At 39.8% G+C, this 20,888-nt stretch overlaps 1 protein-coding gene across 2 annotated transcripts; it reads right to left on the bottom strand.

The window, feature by feature from the left end:
- Nucleotides 1-4,796: 4,796 nt before the first annotated feature.
- On the bottom strand, nt 4,797-19,567 carry NKG7 (natural killer cell granule protein 7). 2 transcript variants are annotated; one of them, XM_063436229.1, is made up of 6 exons: nt 19,487-19,567; nt 16,437-16,514; nt 9,740-9,941; nt 9,233-9,379; nt 7,159-7,287; nt 4,797-4,949 (listed from the first exon to the last, which is right to left on the bottom strand). In XM_063436229.1, exons 3-6 carry the CDS (start codon nt 9,906-9,908, stop codon nt 4,891-4,893), a joined length of 504 nt encoding a protein of 167 aa, XP_063292299.1. In that variant the 5' UTR covers nt 9,909-9,941; nt 16,437-16,514; nt 19,487-19,567; the 3' UTR covers nt 4,797-4,890. The 2 variants fall into 2 exon arrangements, with proteins under 2 accessions (XP_063292299.1, XP_063292300.1); XM_063436230.1 differs by having other exon boundaries at nt 16,437-16,510.
- Nucleotides 19,568-20,888: the final 1,321 nt, after the last annotated feature.

Below are 20,888 nucleotides of genomic sequence, written 5' to 3'. Positions count from 1 at the left end.
CATTCATAATGCTTTCCTATGGACGCTTGCGTGCTCTCACTGTGATTTTCACAGTGAGAATCACGCAAGCGCCTCTAGCGGCTGTCAGTGAGACAGCCACTAGAGGATTAGGGGGAAGGCTTAACTAATTGATAAACATAGCAGTTTCTCTGAAACTGCTATGTTTATAAAACAATTAGTTAACCCTAGCTGGACCTGGCACCTAGACCACTTCATTAAGCTGAAGTGGTCTGGGTGCCTAGAGTGGTCCTTTAAGTGCATATGTTTGGCTTAGCTCCCTCTCCCTGCCTTTGACTTAACGCATTTTAGAATAATTATTATCAGACAAATTAGTGTTTAAAGCATATTTAATGAAGACGTACTAGCTCCCCTGGGGATGGAATACTTTCCAGAGAGTTGCAATCATTTTGCAGCCTTGCAGAATTTAGCTGTACCTAAAGCTGTACTTTTATTGCATAACTGCTCTTTTTTTTATGAGGTTTTATCTCAATCCTTAAAATACCAAATTTTGTTTACTGTTGTTTAAATTAGAGCTGCAACCTTTAACCCTTTAAGGACACGTGACATGTGTGACACGTCATGATTCCCTTTTATTCCAGAAGTTTGGTCCTTAACCCCTTAATGACACAACTTCTGGAATAAAAGGGAATCATGACGGAATATATCCGTCGTCTGTCCTTAAGGGGTTAAGGGGTTAAATCTTTAATAATATTAGGTTTCAGTTTATTTTTATTTTTTTTTAAACCCCTATTTTATTACAAAAATATTAAATAAAAAGTACAGTTTTGTTAGGCTGAATACAACCCTGGACACCGATCATTTTTTTTTTATCTGTAAGTCGTCCCCTTTATTTGTCATTCCTCAGTCGTTGACAGCTGATGTCGTTGGCATCTTCACGTGCAATCAGCAAGATGTGAAACCAGTTTCTGTGCACGCTTTGTAGTCTTAGCTTTTATTAGTTGACAAATGCTGTCTCTTTAAATAGTCACACAAATTACACACTCACTCTGCCTTACGTTCCGCTGAATGATATCTATCACATCAATATTATATTAATCAGTTTAACTGTAACAAGATTTCACACTCTTCTCAATGAAAATAATGTCTCACTGTATTCTCAAGAGTTGCCACTAGGTGGCCTAGCATACAAATGAATCAAATAGTAAGAAAAATATAGAAATTGGTAGCTGAAAAAGGTTCTATTTTGGTTAACCCTTATAATATAGAAAACGTAGTCTGGCACCTCTTTGTTTTCCATTAATATTCAGAATAGAGCGGGGGAAATAGTATCCAATGTGTGTTTTACTCTTTAGCAGAACTTGTCGGTGACACTCGTTTTAATAAAATAATACAAGTTGTGTTTTAGTGTTTTGACTCCTTAAACTCCCTTTAATAAGCTATCTTTGTTTAATCATCTCTTAGGATTAATACCCCTTATTTTAGTGGTAGGATATTAGATACTGGATGGACTCAACAAAAATCAAATAAGGTCCTAGAGAGTGCGTCAGGCTGGAATCTCGTGGGGATGCCACCTTTTTTTAAATAAAAACAAAGGAACAAAAGTGGAGAAAAAAAACAGCTCTATAGATTGCAACAATACTGAAACTGTCATTGAATATTGTTTATAGTTAAAATAGAAGTGATGTATAAAAAGGATTTAATGCAGAAAAAGCCGTCTATGCAAAAATATGTGAAGGTATTAAATCTCTAGGCTAGTAGTCTTTGTATATGATCCTTTTATATATATATCATAGCCTCAGGCTTTTTGTGTCTGTCCAATCATAGGCTAACCAATGTAGCTCAGTGAGAGGTCTTTACAAGGCAGGTGCAGGTGGACAATTGTTGCCTCTTGAGTTTATCTACACTGTGCAAAACAACCAGGAAGTAAGAGGACCAGTTGTCTGATTGACAGCCACGGGGTTAACAAGGTTATTTTTTTATAAGTGGGAATTTTCTATTGAAAGCGCACCAAAAGGCGACACACTCTTCACGCAAGCTAAAGTGCTTTAGAAATCTCAAGTGTCCCTTCAAAGCCTCAGATCATTCTTGTGGAGATTCCCATGAACTTTGAAATTGCATTTCCACCTTTGAGTCATTTGCATTTTGTTTTCCATCCAAACATAAGATGGTAATCGCTGGGCAAGTCGGGACATAGAAGTCCGTATCTTTTCAAAATGCTTCCAGCTACGGCAATTAGAAGGGCAGCGGGCTGGCATTAATGGGCGGAGGTAACAGAGAAGAAACGCATGTCTGTGTTGACAAGAAGGGACTGCCTAAGGCAGCCTTGAACATTCACCGAGCATCTAAGAATATATTATTCCTTTGGCATTGTAATGAACATCACCACCAACTCTTAAAAAGTCAGCAAAGGTTAAAAATAAAAAAAATCACAGTCATCATTATTAATAAAAGTTTATTATGCAGAATAACCTTAAACGTGATACATATTTCATTTTGCTTCATTTTAATAACTTATATTGAGTATAATTGATTTACAATCAGGCAGCATTATTACTGCAATTAGGGAAAACAGTTACTTCTCTGGATATTATACGGAATAATAAAAAAAATGTAAGATTGAAAATCACCTAAAACTTATGTTATTTTTTTATTTAATTTTTTTTAACATGTTGCTCCATTTTGTTTTAACCCCTTAAGGACCAAACTTCTGGAATAAAAGGGAATCATGACATGTCACACATGTCATGTGACCTTAAGGGGTTAACTTTACTTTAACCCCTTAAGGACCAAACTTCTGGAATGAAAGGGAATCATGACATGTCACACATGTCATGTGTCCTTAAGGGGTTAAATATGTAACAATTGTTATCACAATCCAGTTTATTCCAGGCATAGACATGGCACATATTGCTTTGGGGGAGGGGAAACAGAAATATGGGAGGGGTGGACCCTTTATAAAACTGTGCTCGTCTGACAAGCAGTGGAAAATTGCAAACCTCGCTTTTAGTATTTCAGGCCACTTTTTAGAAAAGAACACTTTGATAAATCGCTACCTTTATTTCTGTTTTTCTATCACCACTCATATCTACAATGACAGAAAGTAGCAGAACGTATACCAATCACTGACAGGGAGACAAGATGGAGGCTTTCAGAGTTTAATTCATAGCTTTAAGTACAGCAACGTGGATTTTCTACATTTCATTTTACTTTTCATAGCTCAAACGCACATATTTGTTAAAATATAGAAATTAGGTAAATGTAGTTTTAAAATACTGGGAAGGGACAGTTCTCCGTTATGTGTAATGAATGTATGGCTATATACAGATTTCGAGAGAAAAAGCAGCGACAACTCAAATATTCTTTGCCAATCAACCCGTTCACCACGGAGTTTTACTGAAACCATTAGATGCGTAGCTCACACAGGAAATGCTAAATGCATGCCTTAACGGTTTAACGATTTGCTGATAACAGATTCACTTTATATTGGTTACATTTATAGATTTTTATATTCTTTTATTTATATGCAGAATGTTGTCTGTCATAAAGTAAGTTGTGTATTTATAACGGGGGTGCGCAAAAAGGTGATTTCCAAAAGTTTTAAAACTACAACTTCCATGATGCTTTGTCATTGTCAAAGTTGGCAAATCATCATTAGAGCGGTAGTTTAACAGCATTTAGGGATCCAGCGTTAGGGTAACCCTGCTTTGCCATATCCCTTATCCTTTAAAATATAATACCAGCAAAGTGAAGAAAATGGCATAAAAAGGATAAATAACAGTTTTGTGACATACTATAGGTAGGACGTAAATAAATAAAAATGTTCAAATGCCTTAATAACAGTTGTTATGCACTAATATAGTCTTGATAAAGTCCTATGTTGGAATGAAACGCGTTGACCATAGGACTGAGATATTTAGCCTCTTTCTTTTAACATTTTCCAGATGTGCTTGATCACGGAGCCAGCAGATGTTTGCAGCAGTATCAATGGTGTACTTAAAGACCTTCATAATTCTATCTGTTCCAGATCAGGAGATTGGAGGGATTCAGACCACTCTCTCCCTTAGGTTATAATGGACCTGTGGACGACTCGCATCCAAGTTCACTCGACTATGGCTGAAATGCGTCCTACGAGGTTTGTTAAACTGACCCATCTGATTAATATATTCCTAAGGATGATTTAATTTGTATAGCACACTATTTGCCTGTCGCCTCTGCACGCTACATTTAACATTCCTAGATACGTTTGTATCATAGTTGTTACTGGAAAATTGGTTTCATTGTTAAGACAATTGGCAATGGTACTTAGTGGCCACTATATTTGATTTTTACGTTACTTAATAAAGTACATTTTACATTACAATGGTCTATTGAAAGAATATTTCAATGTTTTTTCAGTTTAGCGCCCTCTATTCTTTAGCTATTTTGTGATTTACTAATAGTTGTGGAATGAATCTGATATTATATTTAAGAATGCAGATTCCCAAATGGCCAGCAGAATGTGATAATACTAAGCAGCAGGTTGTAGTGAACTAAAAACAGAATTGCACTATTTATTTTCTTATTAGAGGAATAGTAAGATTTTCTCTTATTCCGGGATAGTCACAGCGTGGCTATTTCAGACTAAATGTTGCAATTTGAATTTCAAATCACTGCAATTTTTGTATTTAGTTTTAGCTTCACGCAGCGACACACACTACGGACCTGTCATTTGACAAGACTTGTGAAAAATGGACGAGGAATTGCATATTTCCCATATAATCCCTTTTCATGAGATATACTTACTAACTGGCCTTATGGTTTGTTGTCTCTTGTTTTTGTTTGGATTTTTGTTTTTTCTTATTTTTTATTTTTTTTATTTCGTTTTGCATTTAGAAAAATACTAACCCACTGTTTGGTAAGAAAGTTTAATAAAAGACTACAGAATAAAACTCAGACCGATTCATATCCAGGTTGCGGGGAAACCTTATGTGCCAAGACATGGGAAATTCCTGGGGGGAAAAAAAGAGACAATGCAGAATTGATTGATCTCATTAATATTACAAAGAAGTTCAAGCTGACCCTCCCTAAGATTACACTTATTACTTTACAGTTAAGTATTCATTTGAGAAAATCATTTTCTACATTATGATTTTGTGAGTATATAGAAAAGAGCCAATGCCTGCAAATGTTATGGTGAAGGGAAACAAGAGGTCCAGAGAGTCCTGTCGACAGGAGTTTACAGTTTAAAGAAAAGTAATGTTTGTAAAGGTCTTTGGCAGTCTAAAGCGATATTAAAGCCCCACTTATTTTTACAGACCTTTGCCTTTAATTAGCGCTCTACGCACCACAACAACTACAGGGTGCCCTTGGCGCTGTCCTTGGGTAAGAGTTAAATCATTTTTGAATGGTTTGCCATTCACTTGGGTTTCCTAGGCACCCATGGTCAGTCCCCTCTTCAAACTTCAGCATTTGTGATATTAAGTGACCCTATTTTTGTTTGGACAAACTGCATTGGCTGAGAAAGTCAGCAGACACGCCTAGCCAATAAAGTCCATACAAATAGGGATGGAGTTGATGTATCTGAAGCAGAATATGAACATTCTTTTCAGAACTGTTGAGTTTTTTTTTAGTGTGTACTGCTGGTAATTGCTAATATTAGCGGCAGCCATTGTAGCAATCACTGATTGCTCAGCAAATGATTATGACAAGCATGAAAATTAGCCCTTTAAAGCAACAAAATGTATCCCTAACGTTGGAGAGATACACCGATAAGGGCCCTCCCCCCAAAAGTAATAAAATAAATTCAATTAGCTACCTGTAGGCCACCTGCGTGCCCGTCTTCCTGTATTTGTCACTCCCCTAATGATCTCAGCCAATCCATTTCTAGTATGCACGCGCAGCAATTGCTACATTGCCCCAATCAATATCTTCTTTACTCCATGCATCTCTATGGGGTTTGTTCAGTAGCTGAATATCGCCCTCTGCAAAGATGGCAGGACCACAACCAGGAAGTGGCTACGTGGGTGATAGCCACTAGAGGCGGTGTAAGGCAGCAATGTAAATGCTACCTTTTCTCAGAAAAGTCAGGGTTTACATTGCAAAAACTGCAGGGACAGTCTTTGTTTCACAGAACCACTACATTAAGTTGTAGTGATTCTGGTGCTTAAAATGTCCCTTTAAGTCAAATTCTGAGATTTTATTTTCCATATTTGCAGTTTGGAAGTGTGATGGAATCTCTCGTGCCATGGACATTTGGACAGGCATGAAGGCCTGGATCCTGCCCACAGACTGTAGGCCTGAAATTAGCTAATGTCACTAAGGGAAGGCGTATGGGGGCCCTGGACTCTTCCATACTAAAAAACTGCAGAGGTAAGTATGTTATTTACCTCCACAGCACAATTTACCTCAGTAAATGCATAAGATTATTTAAAATTATATTCACATAAAATTATGTCGAATAAACCAGTTTTTTTTTATCTGTTAGTTTAATGCACTCAATGTATCCAGTTCTGTAGAATATCGATACATAAATGATAGTAAACAAACTATAAGCCATAGCTGTGAATACCAGTGGAATATACATGTTGTGTTAGAATTAAATGTCTGTCTTATTTCCCATTGCAATGGAATATGAGGTTACATAGTAATCTAGGCTGAAAAAAGTCTAAAGTCCATCAAGTTCATAGAAACATAGAATGTGAGGGCAGATAAGAACTGTTTGGGCCCACCTAGTGTGCCCTCTGTTTCTACGTTTCTACGTTTCTACGTTTCTATCAGTTATATCCATTAATATAGCATAAAGCATCCAGCTTTTTTAAAATAAAATCTACAGCACCATTTGGGAGTAATTTCTGTGCTGATGAGTACTGTGGGGTGATATTCAGGACCAATATGCACTGTGACTATGATGCTCCTTACGGAACCGCCACAGTTGTGATGAGGTAAGATGTAACATTTTCTATTGGCACCCCTAGTTAAAGGGCATTCTTAACTAGACTCTAGCACTAAAACTATTATGGACTCAATAGGTTATGGAGCTCGGGTGGCCATTTAGTGCGGAAAAGAAAGGTTAGATATGTGAGGTTTATCCCGTACATTAAAACCTATCTCCTCAAATCTATTTAATACAAATGAGCTATTTGGGGGATTATTTACAGCTGATACTGGCATGGAATGTTCTTTTGAATGACTGGACTACACACCCCAGAACACACTTACCTGCTGTCAGAGTTGTTAGAGTCGCAGTCCAGCACAGGTAGAATGACCATTGGTAATTATAGGAGTTGTTATTGACTCGATATGCTGTCTCCCCCGTGTAGACTGACATCCCAGTGATAAGGAAAAGGACTGTAATAGACAAACACTGTCAGATGAATATTATCGCACGATAAGAGCACATGTTAAAGTTACAGCCTGTATCTATATATCCAGATGAGCAATGATGTCCACATTCTTAGAAACATTAACACAGGAACCTGGTAAATAAATGTCGGATTCAGAGGCAAATTTATATTTAAAAAAAAAAAAGGGTTTTATGGCCTTTCCTTAATAATTTATTTATTCACACTATAGTCCCCAGAATCACTACAGCTTAAAGGGACACTATAGTCACCTGAACAACTTTAGCTTAATGAAGCAGTTTTGGTGTATAGATCATGCCCATGCAGTCTCAGTGCTCAATCCTCTGCCATTTAGGAGTTAAATCACTTTGTTTATGAACCCTAGTCACACTTCCTGTAAAGAGTCATCTAATGTTTATCCTTCCTTTATTGCAAGTTCTGTTTAATTTCGATTTTATTATCCCCTGCTATATTAATAGCTTGCTAGACCCTGCAAGAGCCTCCTGTATGTGATTAAAGTTCAATTTACAGAGCAAGAGATACAATTTCCATGCAGGCTGTGTCAATCAGAGCCAGGGTAGGTGTGGCAAGGGCTGCATAAACAGAAACAAAGTGATTTAAAAGGACACTCCAGTGCCAAGAAAACAATCCGTTTTCCTGGCACTGCAGGTCCCCTCTCCCCCCCACCTCCCATCCGCGGCTGCTGAAGGGGTGAAAACCACTTCAGTCACTTACCTGAGACCACCGCCAATGTCCCTTACGTCAGCCGGTGGGCGAGACTGATCCCGCTCGCCGGCCAGGGAGACCTAATGCGAATGAGCGGCAATGCCGTGCACGCTCATTAGAGCTCTCCATAGGAAAGCATTGAAAATGCTTTCCTATGGGGAATTGAGCGACACTGTAGGTCCTCACACAGCGTGAGGACGTCTAGCGACGCTCTAGACCAGAACACCTGTGCTATAGACATGGAAGTGCCCTCTAGTGGCTGTCTAGTAGACAGCCACTAGAGGAGGCGTTAACCCTGCAAGGTAATTATTGCAGTTTATAAAACTGCAATAATCACTGTTGCAGGGTTAAGGGTAGTGGGAGTTGGCACCCAGACCACTCCAATGGGCAGAAGTGGTCTGAGTGCCTGGAGTGTCCCTTTAACTCCTAAATGGCAGAAAATTGAGCAGTAAATCCTGAGAGGCATGATCTTTACACTAAAGCTGCGTCATTAAGCTAAAGTTGTTTAGGGGACTATAGTGTTCCTCTAATGTTCTGCCTCCTACCTTGTATAGTCTGTCCCTGCAAACTTTCAATGTAAATGCTGCCTTTTCAAGCTCACTACTAAATGTGAGTGCTACATCATAGACCTCTTTGTTGTTTGTTCTGCGCTTGGTACTAGATACTCTGCACCACTACGCTATCTTTCTTCTTTATTTCTTATACCTGCCACCACCAGAAGCCTGGACGATTTACAAGTAAAGAATACTCCAATCATCTGATAATCTATTGGACTTTTTATTTTGGTGCAACCTGTACATATATGTTGTATTAGCTGGCTGTATTTATAATACATATTACAAAAATACTGCTGTAGAAGTACTGAAGAATATGGCTGAAGCAGTTACGTTTTGGAATGAAAACTGTATAACACTTTTTCCCCCTAGACCAATTCTGCTGTCTACAGAGAACAGTGGAAGGAGAACCAGAGTTGAAGGCAGCAGGATCATTGTCAGGGTATGCATATAATTAACAGGCAGTCTATTCTTCAAGTGCAAATTGCTTAATTTACTGTACCGACGGTATAGTTGGTAATAGGCAGATACATGCTGTAGGACTGTACCAGGCCCTTGGGGAACCTGGAAATTAAATCAGTGTTATTGCACTGAAGCCAGCAACTTGCTGGTGGGTACCAGTCTCTTTTAAAGAAGCCTCGAGGTTTAGTTATTATTGGAAGGATTCCATACCTGCTAAAAATTCCATGAGAGCAGCTATCAGGGCACAGGTGATTTTTCCAATGGAAAAGTTCTTGAATGATAGGCAAGAAGACAGCATTGCAAATATAAGGAAAGACATGGAGATGATCAGGAGCGCACGGGTGGCTTCAATATACCCTATGGAAGAAAAATCAAAATTAACCTCGTAAGCGTTATCATAAGACAGACTTGTACGGACGCCTAACACAAATTAATTTCTTAAAGTATTCCAGTTTCCATAAAACTTGCTAAATGATTGGCTGCATGTTAGGCTAATTGATAGTTATTGGGAAAACTGATATTTAAGGTTTATCCCAGGATGTAGATTAAACAAGTGGTGGAGGATTCCATACTTTGATACGTTGGGTATCTCCATTATCTCCTTTTCCAGACCTGGTGGTCTTGCTGTCTGCACAGAGTAAATTCGAAACGAGAGATTAAATTGCTATAATGCTACTAGGTAGATGGACGCATAGTCTGTAAGAAAATTAAGCTCACTTATTCCTTCGATTTTGGCGCAGAAATCTTTGGAACAGATCTGCCAGAGGCCTTCATGGGTCAGTCCTACACCAAAATTGACCAGCCAGAAGTCCGTCAGGATTCCAGTGAACAGTAAAACGAAACTGAGGCTGGATCCAGCAATCCCGATGACATTGCCGCACAACATTTTCTTCCACGTGATCGAACAACACAGTCACAGCTAAGTGCAGAGAACAAAAAATTGATGCAGAGCGAATCATTAAACAGACAAATACAAATTGTATTTACAAAACATAGTTACCATAGGAAAAGTTACAAAATAAAATAGCGGAAGCTATTATCACTCCAATATTGTATTTATTGAAATAACACTGACAGGACACTGTCCCAGTTTCTCTTGTTGATTCTTCCACCATGTCTCTGTTTTTCAGCCTTTAGCATCCAAACAATTCCCCCTTTTATATGTTTTCTGAGTAACGTTAAATCATCTCTTCAACCATTTCATTTTAGACTTCACGCCCCCATACGTTTTTGCTTTAACTTGAAATCTTATGACACCCCTTTATTATCTTTCCTATTGGTTGTTGGAGTAGGTCCAGCAATGAGAATAAGAGATCTGTGCCGCTATACCTACAAACTGTATCTTTAACCCCTTAAGGACCAAACTTCTGGAATAAAAGGGAATCATGACGTGTCATACACGTCATGTGTCCTTAAGGGGTTAAAGAGATGATGTTCCCTCCCATCTGCTTTGAGACTTCTTCAAAAGAAAGAGTGTAGATTTTTTAGCCCACCGGGCTGAAGGGGGAAGAAGGGGTTAAACACTAAGCTTTCTCCAGCGCCAGGCTCCCTCGGCGCTGGGGACTCTCCTCCTCCAGACGTAATCGGCTGAATGCGCATGCGCGGCAAGAGACGCACGTGCATTCAATCAGTCCATAGGAAAGCATTTCTCAATGCTTTCCTACGGACGCTGGCGTCTTCTCACTGTGAAAATCCCAGTGAGAAGCGCGGAAGCGCCTCTAGCGGCTGTCAATGAGACAGCCACTAGAGGCTGGATTAACCCAAGTGTAAACATAGCAATTTCTCTGAAACTGCTATGTTTACAGCAGGTAGGGTTAATCCTAGATGGACCTGGCACCCAGACCACTTCATTGAGCTGAAGGGATCTGGGTGCCTATAGTGGTCCTTTAACAAATATGACAAATAAATTTAAACGTAAAAATCCACAATGTTTCACCCTGCACCTGGCATGTTATAAGTTCTGTCCTTTGCACCTGGCAGTCAGCATAGGGAACTCATACAGAAAAGAGACGAAACGATACAATGTTTATATTTCAACTCGCCATTTGTAATGTTTTGCCCTGGCCTTGTTATCCCTGAATGGAATTACGATGTCAATTTCTAAATCTTTAATGTACATATAGAAGAATACACAGCATCTCACTAAAAAAAAAGTTAAAGGAAAACTTTAAGCACCAATAACAACTTTAGCTCAAAGAACACCGCTCACGTTTGACTTGTCGTTTTTTTTTTTTTTTAAAGCTTATTGCATTTAATGAAACTTCATGGTTTTTTTTTTTTTTTTTTAATTCTTTATTTTTGAAGTGCATAAGCATAGTACAGTCACTTGTGAGGTACCGTAAAGGCATTCCTCCAGCGTATTATAAAACCTTTTAGCAGGGAGGGGTGAAGAGGACTTTGCACATTTTTAGATATTAAAGTTATGCATTACACGGTTTCGGTTGTTCAGACTCAGGCATTTTCATATTATAAAATAAGCTCAACTAAGATAACATCGCTTATCTCTCTGGTCGTAAAGTAAAAGAAAGTTAAGATGCTGTGTCATGTGTAACGATAGCTATGTCAATAGACTAGTGTGGTCGATGTAGTAATGTGAGTCGCTTAATAGAATTACGTACTTGGATAGTAACAGGCTAGTAGACCAACGTCAGTAAAACAGGTATAGCGTGTGTTCAAGAATGAAACGTTGTTTGGGTGTTTTGCTAACTCTGTACAGTCTGCCACCATGGCAGTCAACAGGACAGGCACCCATCTGAGTACTGTTCAGTTTAGTAGAGGTTAACCATGCTAGTATCGCAGATCATTCTGTTGTGCCCTGCTCTTAGGCAGCGGGGGGCTAACCGTCCAGATAGCAGAGTAATTTATATAAAATAAAATAAAATAAGGGGTTTAGAGAAAGTTAAGATGCTGTGTCATGTGTAACGGTAGCTATATCAATAGACTAGTGTGGTCGATGTAGTAATGTGAGTCGCTTAATGGAATTGCATACTTGGATAATAAGAGGCTAGAAGACCAACGTTAGTAAAACAGGTATAGCGTGTGTTCAAGAATGAAACGTTGTTGGATGTTTTGCTAACTCTGTACAGTCTGCCACCATGGCAGTCAACAGGACAGGCACCCATCTGAGTGCTGCACAGTGTAGCAGAGGTTAACCATGCTAGTGTTGCATATCATTCTGTTGTGCCCTGCTCTTAGATAGTGGGGGACTAACTGCTCAGACAGCAGAGTAATTTATATAAAATAAAATAAAATAAAGTAATGGTTTATGCGTATAGAATATGCTAGGCAGATGGGAATTAACACATCTTCATGTCGTTTAAGGTTAGTCCAGGGTAAAGTTCCTCAGATATAGCCGGTGTGGCTATGTATTGTCCCCGTTTATGGGTCTATAGGGGCGTAGGCTGCCACCAGTATCTCCTCTCATATTTACCCCTTGCCGGTTCTGGGATCTTGGTGGACGGGCCAGCTGCAACGGATGATGCGGTGTTGCGGTCCTGTGTCTCCATTTGCAGGGTCCGGAGGTGTTCTCCGCCCGTGTCTCTTGCTGGTGAGGAGCTGTGCTGCCAAGGAGTGCGCCGCGCGGCTCACGGTGTCAGTCCTTGCATGTAGGGGCTCGTTACGTTGGGCGGGGGATTCCGGTGCCGCCTGCTGGCGAGTGGATGGGTCAATCTTGGTGGTCTCACTCTGCCACGTGTGAAGGTGAGTGGAGTATGTCGGTGTTTCCTGGCCCTCTGGTCTCCTGCTTTTCCCCCGGCTGGAAGCTGCTTTGGGGGCTCTGATTGGATGGTAACATAGGTGGCGCCGGATGGCCGGGCGTATCCACGCCGCCATTTCCCTCACAACCCGGTGGAGGTGCTGACTCTTGGTGCGGAGTTGTATCCGTAGGTTGGCATAGAGTCGATCGAAAAACTCCAGAGTGTGAGCAGGCGGTGTGGTGAGGGTCCTGTTTGTTGCCGGTCGCGTTTGTTGCGCCGCCATCTTGCTCGGGCCTCCAGAGTCCCGCTCGGCTGCAAGTTTGTTCGCTTGTGTGAGTTGTTTTGTGGGGGTGGTCGGCCCCCGTGAGGACCGGGATAACCCCCGCCGGTCCAGAGGGGGGGGGTGGCAGGGCAGTGTTTGATTGCCGCTTGTGGTGAGGTTCTGTACCGGGGGATCGGCCGCTTCCCCCAGGCCTCAGGCTCTGCTCTGGTGTAGGCCGCATGTTCGGTTCCGGTGCTTGCGTTGAGTTGGATTGTTAGACGGGTATTGTTCTGTTCCCCGTGCGGTCCAGGTACTGATTACAGGCTTCTTGCGCAGCTGGCACAGTTTTGGCAGTCGTGAGAGTCGATTTTTTGCCCACTAGTGCAGGAGCCCAAAGAAAGCACCTCCGTCCATTTTGGCTGCCAGGCCCCACCCCCCCATGGTATTTTTTAATGATGTATATTGATTTTCTTTGAGAAAATGATCCGTGTCCTCAGCTGTGATTGCGCTATGTCCTCAGTGTGAACCTGCAGCATCAGACATGTTATGTTGAGTTCTAACAGTGGAATCTGACTCGGACAGATAAAAAGCCAAACTTTCCAAAAAAATAAATAATAATAAACAAACAAACAATACACATTATTAAAAAAATTATCATTAATTGTTACTCCAAGCACCCTTCAATGATTTGAAGTAGTCATGGTTGCGTGAAGTCTATGGGTATTGTGCGTGTTGCTTTGAAAGACTGCATTTTAGGACTAATTTCAATCTTGGCAGGGGTGGAGGCTGTGAGAGTCTCAGCCAGAGGAGGTGTGGCTAGGGCAGTAAACACAAAGTGTTTTAAATCCTTAATGGCAGAGAATTGATTGCCAAGCACAAGTTGCAGCTGATAATTAAAAGCTTTATTCAATCGTGTGAATTCCAGAGAAGTGACAGTTTCCCTTTAAGTGTCTTAGTTCAGAGTTAGTAATGAGAGATGAGATTAATCTGGATCTGACATTATAGTAATGGTAATGTGTTCCTGTACCAGATAATTTATATAACATTGCATGTGATCAGAGACATGATAAGTAACACACATGGTACAAAGGATCTTTGGGTGACATCCCCATATCTTTTTCTAAACCGTTTTTTGTGTGGTTTTACAAATTATTGGGCTTTCAGGGCACCAAAAGAGCCATTTCACCATAGACGCTATTGATACTCTGTAACAATAGTCGGAAAGTTCTATGTGGTTTCCACGTCTTTTGTGACATTAATCTTTCTTTGAAATTCACATCCTCAGCCACAAGTCTTTGTCACAGCTTACAGTAAGTTAATGACAGGAAATTCGATTTACCACAAGGGGGATGCTCTTAGCACTACATCTAGTTTGGGGGCTTTGCTAGTTTGTATCATGTGAGTCACAATTTCTAGGGTGGGGAGTTGATTAAACAACTGGCCTGTCACCTACAAAGAATTAATTTATCTGCCACTAGTCCATTTGTAGCACCCTACAGTGTCCAGATGCAATCACAGATGTGCTTTCCCCAAAATTAAAGTAAATTCTGTTCATACACATAAACCCAATGTTTGACCATTTCTAATTATATTTCTTGGGCTTCTAAGCAATTTATTTTTCATAAAATATATGATGTTAAGGGTGCCGCATTGTTAGGTGGAGAAACGAGCAATGGGTTATCATTTATAGGCTGTTCCACTCTATATTTGTTTGCACTTCAAACCTCTGTTTCTTGTATGTTAAATCAGTACGTATTTACATCATTTATAATAACACAAGTAAGATGATAAATGGAAGGGATTATTGAAAAATGTACAATTGGGTAAAACACCTTCAATCAGGGGTGAGCCATGGCTCGATGACTCCTGTGTTTAAGATCTTCTTGGCTCCACTGTGGGCATGGTTTAATTAACCAATCCTATTTCTTGCCACAGCTACCTCTCTGGGGTTTACTGAGATCATCAGCAATAATGATCTCAACCATTCCTGTGCTTCTCCACAGAGAGGCATATTCATGCTGAGCTTGAGGACGCTGAATTACAGGCCTGCAATGATTGCAAGACTGTAACAGGAAGTGCCTCTAGTGGCTGCCTGAGTGCCAACCACTAGAGGTGGCCTTAGGGAGAAATGTAAACACTGCCTTTTCACAGAAAAACTTAGTGTTTACAGTGCAAAGAGTGCAGGGAAAGGTTTTTTGTTACCAGAAATATTATTTTTTAAAGTAAATTACACAGACGCACCCTCAAGGAAACATACTAAACCTTACACAAATGCACGCATACAGTGACACAGAGACACATTCTCACAGACACACATAAGAGCTCACAGTCATACATTATTATTATTATTATTATTTATAAAGCGCCAACAAACTCTGCAGCGCTGTACAATAGACATCACTTACAGGTGTGTGCACACTGGAACACACACAGATACACACTCCATCATACATTTAGCCAATGACATTCACAGCTACAGATACAATGTAGCCTCCGCTCTTGTCACTCCCACACTTTGTGTCTCTCCAGCAGCCCTGGTTAGCAGTTACCTGGATGCTACCTTACAGCGCTCTGTGTGTGAGGAGAGAACTGGCGATGAGATGTCAGTTCCCATACCCACTCCTTCTCCTGAGACAGAGTGCGGCATTGGGATGGTGAAAAAGAGACTGTTCACAGTGATAACCACTGGGTTGTGGGCTGTACGCCGGTACAAATTGGCACCATTGCTGTTGTTGCCATGGCTGCTCTTGCCTGATTGCCTGACTCCAGACTGGGTCAGCTCACCTGTAGCGATACTTCTTTATGAAGTATAGATTGTATCATTTCTATTCGATTTCAAAAAACACTTTATACCCACAACCAATATTTTAACAAAGGCTGAAATTTTTTTTTAAAATATACTTTAAATTTTTTTCAAGGTATGTTGTACAGCAATCTATACACCTAATGCCACAGATTCTTCATGGTAGCTATGAGTTCCATGCCTCAAATGTCACACATTTCTTTTAACAATAAAGAACTTGGTAATGACAGAGTGAAAGCTACAAACTAGCAGCCTGAGACAACAAAGGCACTAAACCACCCTACGGTCTCAAATTCCCATTCTGACCTTTAGAATGTTAGCTCTAGGAACCAAACTTTGTAAAAATGAAGAAATGTTAAAATGGCGCATTTAACTGTAGTTGTGATAGTTAACACTGGCACCTTTAAGGCTGACTGAGAATGGTGGGATTTGTTTTTCATTATTAAGTAGAGTGAAAATTCAAAGAAAATTCAAAGTGAATTTCAAATTTAAGTTTGAAATCGCTAAACTGGGAATATTGTCTAAGTAAGTTAAACTTTCATTTCAGCTATTCTGACCTTAAATTTTAAGTACGCGTATTTGTGACCAGATATTTGTTATAGCTCAGGCAGCAGAGAGAAAACTGTTAATAGTGTGACATTGTATTTTCATTACCTTGAACAACGAAGCTCTGTGTGTGTCTGTCAGCTTCCTGAGTGGTCTGGATATGCTCAGTTAAAGAGATGAGACTGTCTAAAAATAAATGAGCCAAAAAAAAAACACTTATTGTAAGTCGTCACACTTTTCTACTGTGTATTCAGCAGCAAAGTGGCCAAAATAGGGACTGTTTCCCTGAATTCAAGACTGTTGGCAAGTATGCGTAACACAGTGAAACACAGACACATATAATGAAGACACTGGGGCTTTCTGCCTGCGGTTCCAGGCCCGGTCTGTGGCTGCCACCTCATTCTGTCCCTCTCCCCTTACTGGCATACTGGGCAAGGTGCTGTGAAGAGTGAGGCACTCAGGGGTTATTTACTAAACTCTGAATTACTGTGATTTCAAATCTGAATTGCAAAATAAAGGCTAAAATAGCCGAGCCCTGACTGTAGCTGAAGTGGAGAATTTTTCCAGATCAGCTATTTTGGTCTCCCGGGTTTCAATTCCTGTTTTATTTTCCTCCCATTTAGAATTTATAAACTTTCCTGTCTATCTCTTCCTGGCCTCTCGCCTGCTATATTTCACGGATGGGAGAAGGGCAAACGTAATGATGGTAACTGCGCAGTCTGGTATTGTGACTTCCATCAATCACAGGCAGCCCAGGACATGTGTGTCTCAGTGCTGGACTTAGACAGGAGCTCTAGTGAGCGTGTATGTCTGTTTGTAGAACTGTGTGTGTGTGTGTATATCAGCAGCTGCAAGGCCAGAGGAGAGACACATTGAATGCCAATAACCCATGATATCAATTGATAAAAGGGATTTCCTGTTAGGGGTTACAGACTTTGATCCAAATGCCTTTATATGGATGGATGGATGGAATGGAATTGATGGGGTTTTGAGACCCTGAATTTCAGAGGGCAAACCGTGAAGTTATATATTTTGTTTTGTAATTATTTGTTTTATATATTTTTTAGTGTTGAGTAGGTGAATCGGATACGGATGTTGATGCCTTTATCACACTGTCACACTATTGATAAATTAATAAACTGTGCTACATCCTTTTACAGTTAGATTACAAACCAATCAGGGCGGATATAATTATCACCCATCATGTCTTTTACATGTCCGTCTCAGGAGCAACAATTATTATATAGTATGGATTAGTAAAAACATTTTCAGAGATTTCTAAAAACAACAATAAATGGAGCATAAATTGATGCATATACGTGAATTAATATAAAAACCACAAGTTTATCCTTATATTGTGTAACAGTCTTTGACTTCTTAAAATGGTATTTAACTCCAACACGTGTAGAAAAAATCCACAGGAAACTCTGCTATAGAGTTCTGCAGGAGCCTTTGTGTCCTAGACCTTACTTACAAAATTAATTAACAGGGTTATTAACTAAAGTATTAAATGTTGGCAATTCAAAATTAATTTAAACTTTTAACCGATAATAGCCTATATATATATATATATATATAGCTGACCAGGAGAATTTTTCACATTTGGCAATTTTGAATTTAAGTTTGAAACTCACTTTGAATTCACTCTGAACTCCTGACAACTCACACTTAAAGGACCACTATAGGTACCCAGACCACTTCAGCTCAATGAAGTGACCTGGGTGCTAGGTCCCCCTAGTTTAAACCCTGCAGCTGAAAACATAGCAGTTTCAGAGAAACTGCTATGTTTACACTGTAGGGTTAATCCAGCCTCTAGTGGCTGTCTCATTGACAACCACTAGAGGCCACTACCGCGATTTACACGGAGTAAATCGCACTTATTTGATGCTGGACGTCCTCATGGACCTCCAGCATCAAAAAAGATCCCAATAGGAAAGCAGTGAGTAATGCTTTCCTCTGGGCGGGTTTGAATGCGCGCACGCCTCTGGTCGCGCATGCGCAATCGGCTCCGGAGCTCAGGAGCTAACGTCGATGGAGGAGGAGAGGTCACCAGTGCCGAGGGAGCCCGGTGCTGGATTAAGGTAAGCAAATAAATGGTTAATTAACCATTTATTCCCCGCGGAACAGGGCCCTAGTCTCCGTTTAGGTGACTAGGGCTCTATAGCATTAGGAATACGTATTTGTATTCCTAACGCTATAGTGTCCCTTTAAGTGAATAACCATGTTAAAAGTATGTAGAATATAAAAAGACAGAAAACACACTAGTGCAAACATTTCGCAGCTTGGGTTTTTATACAATATTGCAGTGTTTGTAAAATCCAATCCATCCTAAAGCTTGTAAACACACCAACAATGTATTCACCAACAATGTCAATTCATACATTTAATGTTACAATCTGCACTTTTTCGGGGAACCTAAACAAATCTTCATGGGGACAGCCTTATATTAGGAAACTCGAGTGCTCCATTAGAGAACAAGATAACTATATCCACTTAATAATGGTTTCTTCTTTTTTATCTTCTTTACCATTGAGCATTATAATATCTAGTATTCTTAACAGTTACACCACTATAGCTGGGGGATGCCTGTCCCTTTTTGTCATCCTACACAATAATGGGGGGTCTGCCCCCCCATACTTCTCAGTTGCTACAACCATGCATCTTTACTGCTTGCGTTTTTGTTTTTTCTGTGTTATATTTATCAGCGGTTCTAAAACTTCTAGACAGCATAATCTTAATAAATATGTATATATTGCTCCATTTTTGGCTTATTATTGTGTGTTAACGTAAAACGGGGGAGAGATACAAAAGTTGGAAGATATTGGCTTTTCATGTCATTTAAAGATATATTGTTTGTGCTACATTGATACACAATTGTACAATGAAGTGTACCAGAAGTGCTTGTTTAACCCCTTAAGGACCAAACTTCTGGAATAAAATGTGTCCTTAAGGGGTTAAAACGTTGAATAAAATAGTAGTTTATACTACAGAAGTCCATAGATAGAACTAGTATACACAGAAATATGCTGCCCTTTAAAACCAAAAATAAAGTACTTACATTTGTTACTATCCTTCTATTCTCTGTCTTCGGACCTCTCAATTATAATTTTAAATTTGTTACTATCCTTCTATTCTCTGTCACTTATAATTGAACTTACCTGGCGCACAATGCTGTGTTCTTTCTTTATTGCAGATGTGAGTCAGACACAGTTCAGATCAATATGACTGCCTGGCCTCCCCCTTCGTCTTCATGTGTGCAAGCAAGTGAGAATAATGGTGTTAAGTTGTCAGAACGGGTGTTATTAGCGACGGAAACTAAATACACAGGAAATTAATTTTTTAGCAGAGTTTCACCACATTTTATAGATGTTTACCTGCAGCATCACAGCATGTCTCCATATCTTGAGAGTGGAGATAGATTAGAGCATATCTCCTATGTGTCCACTTTTGGACTCAAATTATTCTGCCCCACTCTTTCTGCTCTGTTTCCCTCGTTTTCTTGGTGTTCCGATTGTTTGGGGATACTGACACGATAATAAAATTTTTAATGTACAGTTTGTACGAATGTATAGCAGAACTCCACAGCAATAAAATTCACAGTAATATGCAGTGTGTATGTGTATAGCAGAACTCCACAGCAGTAAAATTCACAGTAATGTGCAGTGTGTATGTGTATAGCAGAACTCCACAGCAATAAAATTCACAGTAATATGCAGTGTGTATGTGTATAGCAGAACTCCACAGCAATAAAATTCACAGTAATGTGCAGTGTGTATGTGTATAGCAGAACTCTGCAGCAGTAAAATTCACAGTAATGTGCAGTGTGTATGTGTATAGCAGAACTCCACAGCAATAAAATTCACAGTAATATGCAGTGTGTATGTGTATAGCAGAACTCCGCAGCAGTAAAATTCACAGTAATGTGCAGTGTGTATGTGTATAGCAGAACTCCACAGCAATAAAATTCACAGTAATATGCAGTGTGTATGTGTATAGCAGAACTCCACAGCAATAAAATTCACAGTAATGTGCAGTGTGTATGTGTATAGCAGAACTCTGCAGCAGTAAAATTCACAGTAATGTGCAGTGTGTATGTGTATAGCAGAACTCCACAGCAATAAAATTCACAGTAATATGCAGTGTGTATGTGTATAGCAGAACTCCGCAGCAGTAAAATTCACAGTAATATGCAGTGTGTATGTGTATAGCAGAACTCCACAGCAATAAAATTCACAGTAATATGCAGTGTGTATGTGTATAGCAGAACTCCACAGCAATAAAATTCACAGTAATGTGCAGTGTGTATGTGTATAGCAGAACTCTGCAGCAGTAAAATTCACAGTAATGTGCAGTGTGTATGTGTATAGCAGAACTCCACAGCAATAAAATTCACAGTAATATGCAGTGTGTATGTGTATAGCAGAACTCCACAGCAATAAAATTCACAGTAATATGCAGTGTGTATGTGTATAGCAGAACTCCGCAGCAGTAAAATTCACAGTAATATGCAGTGTGTATGTGTATAGCAGAACTCCGCAGCAGTAAAATTCACAGTAATGT

Source organism: Pelobates fuscus, chromosome 11, assembly GCF_036172605.1.
Source record: "Pelobates fuscus isolate aPelFus1 chromosome 11, aPelFus1.pri, whole genome shotgun sequence".
Lineage (NCBI taxonomy): Eukaryota > Metazoa > Chordata > Amphibia > Anura > Pelobatidae > Pelobates > Pelobates fuscus.
This window is presented reverse-complemented; position numbering and strand designations above follow the sequence as displayed.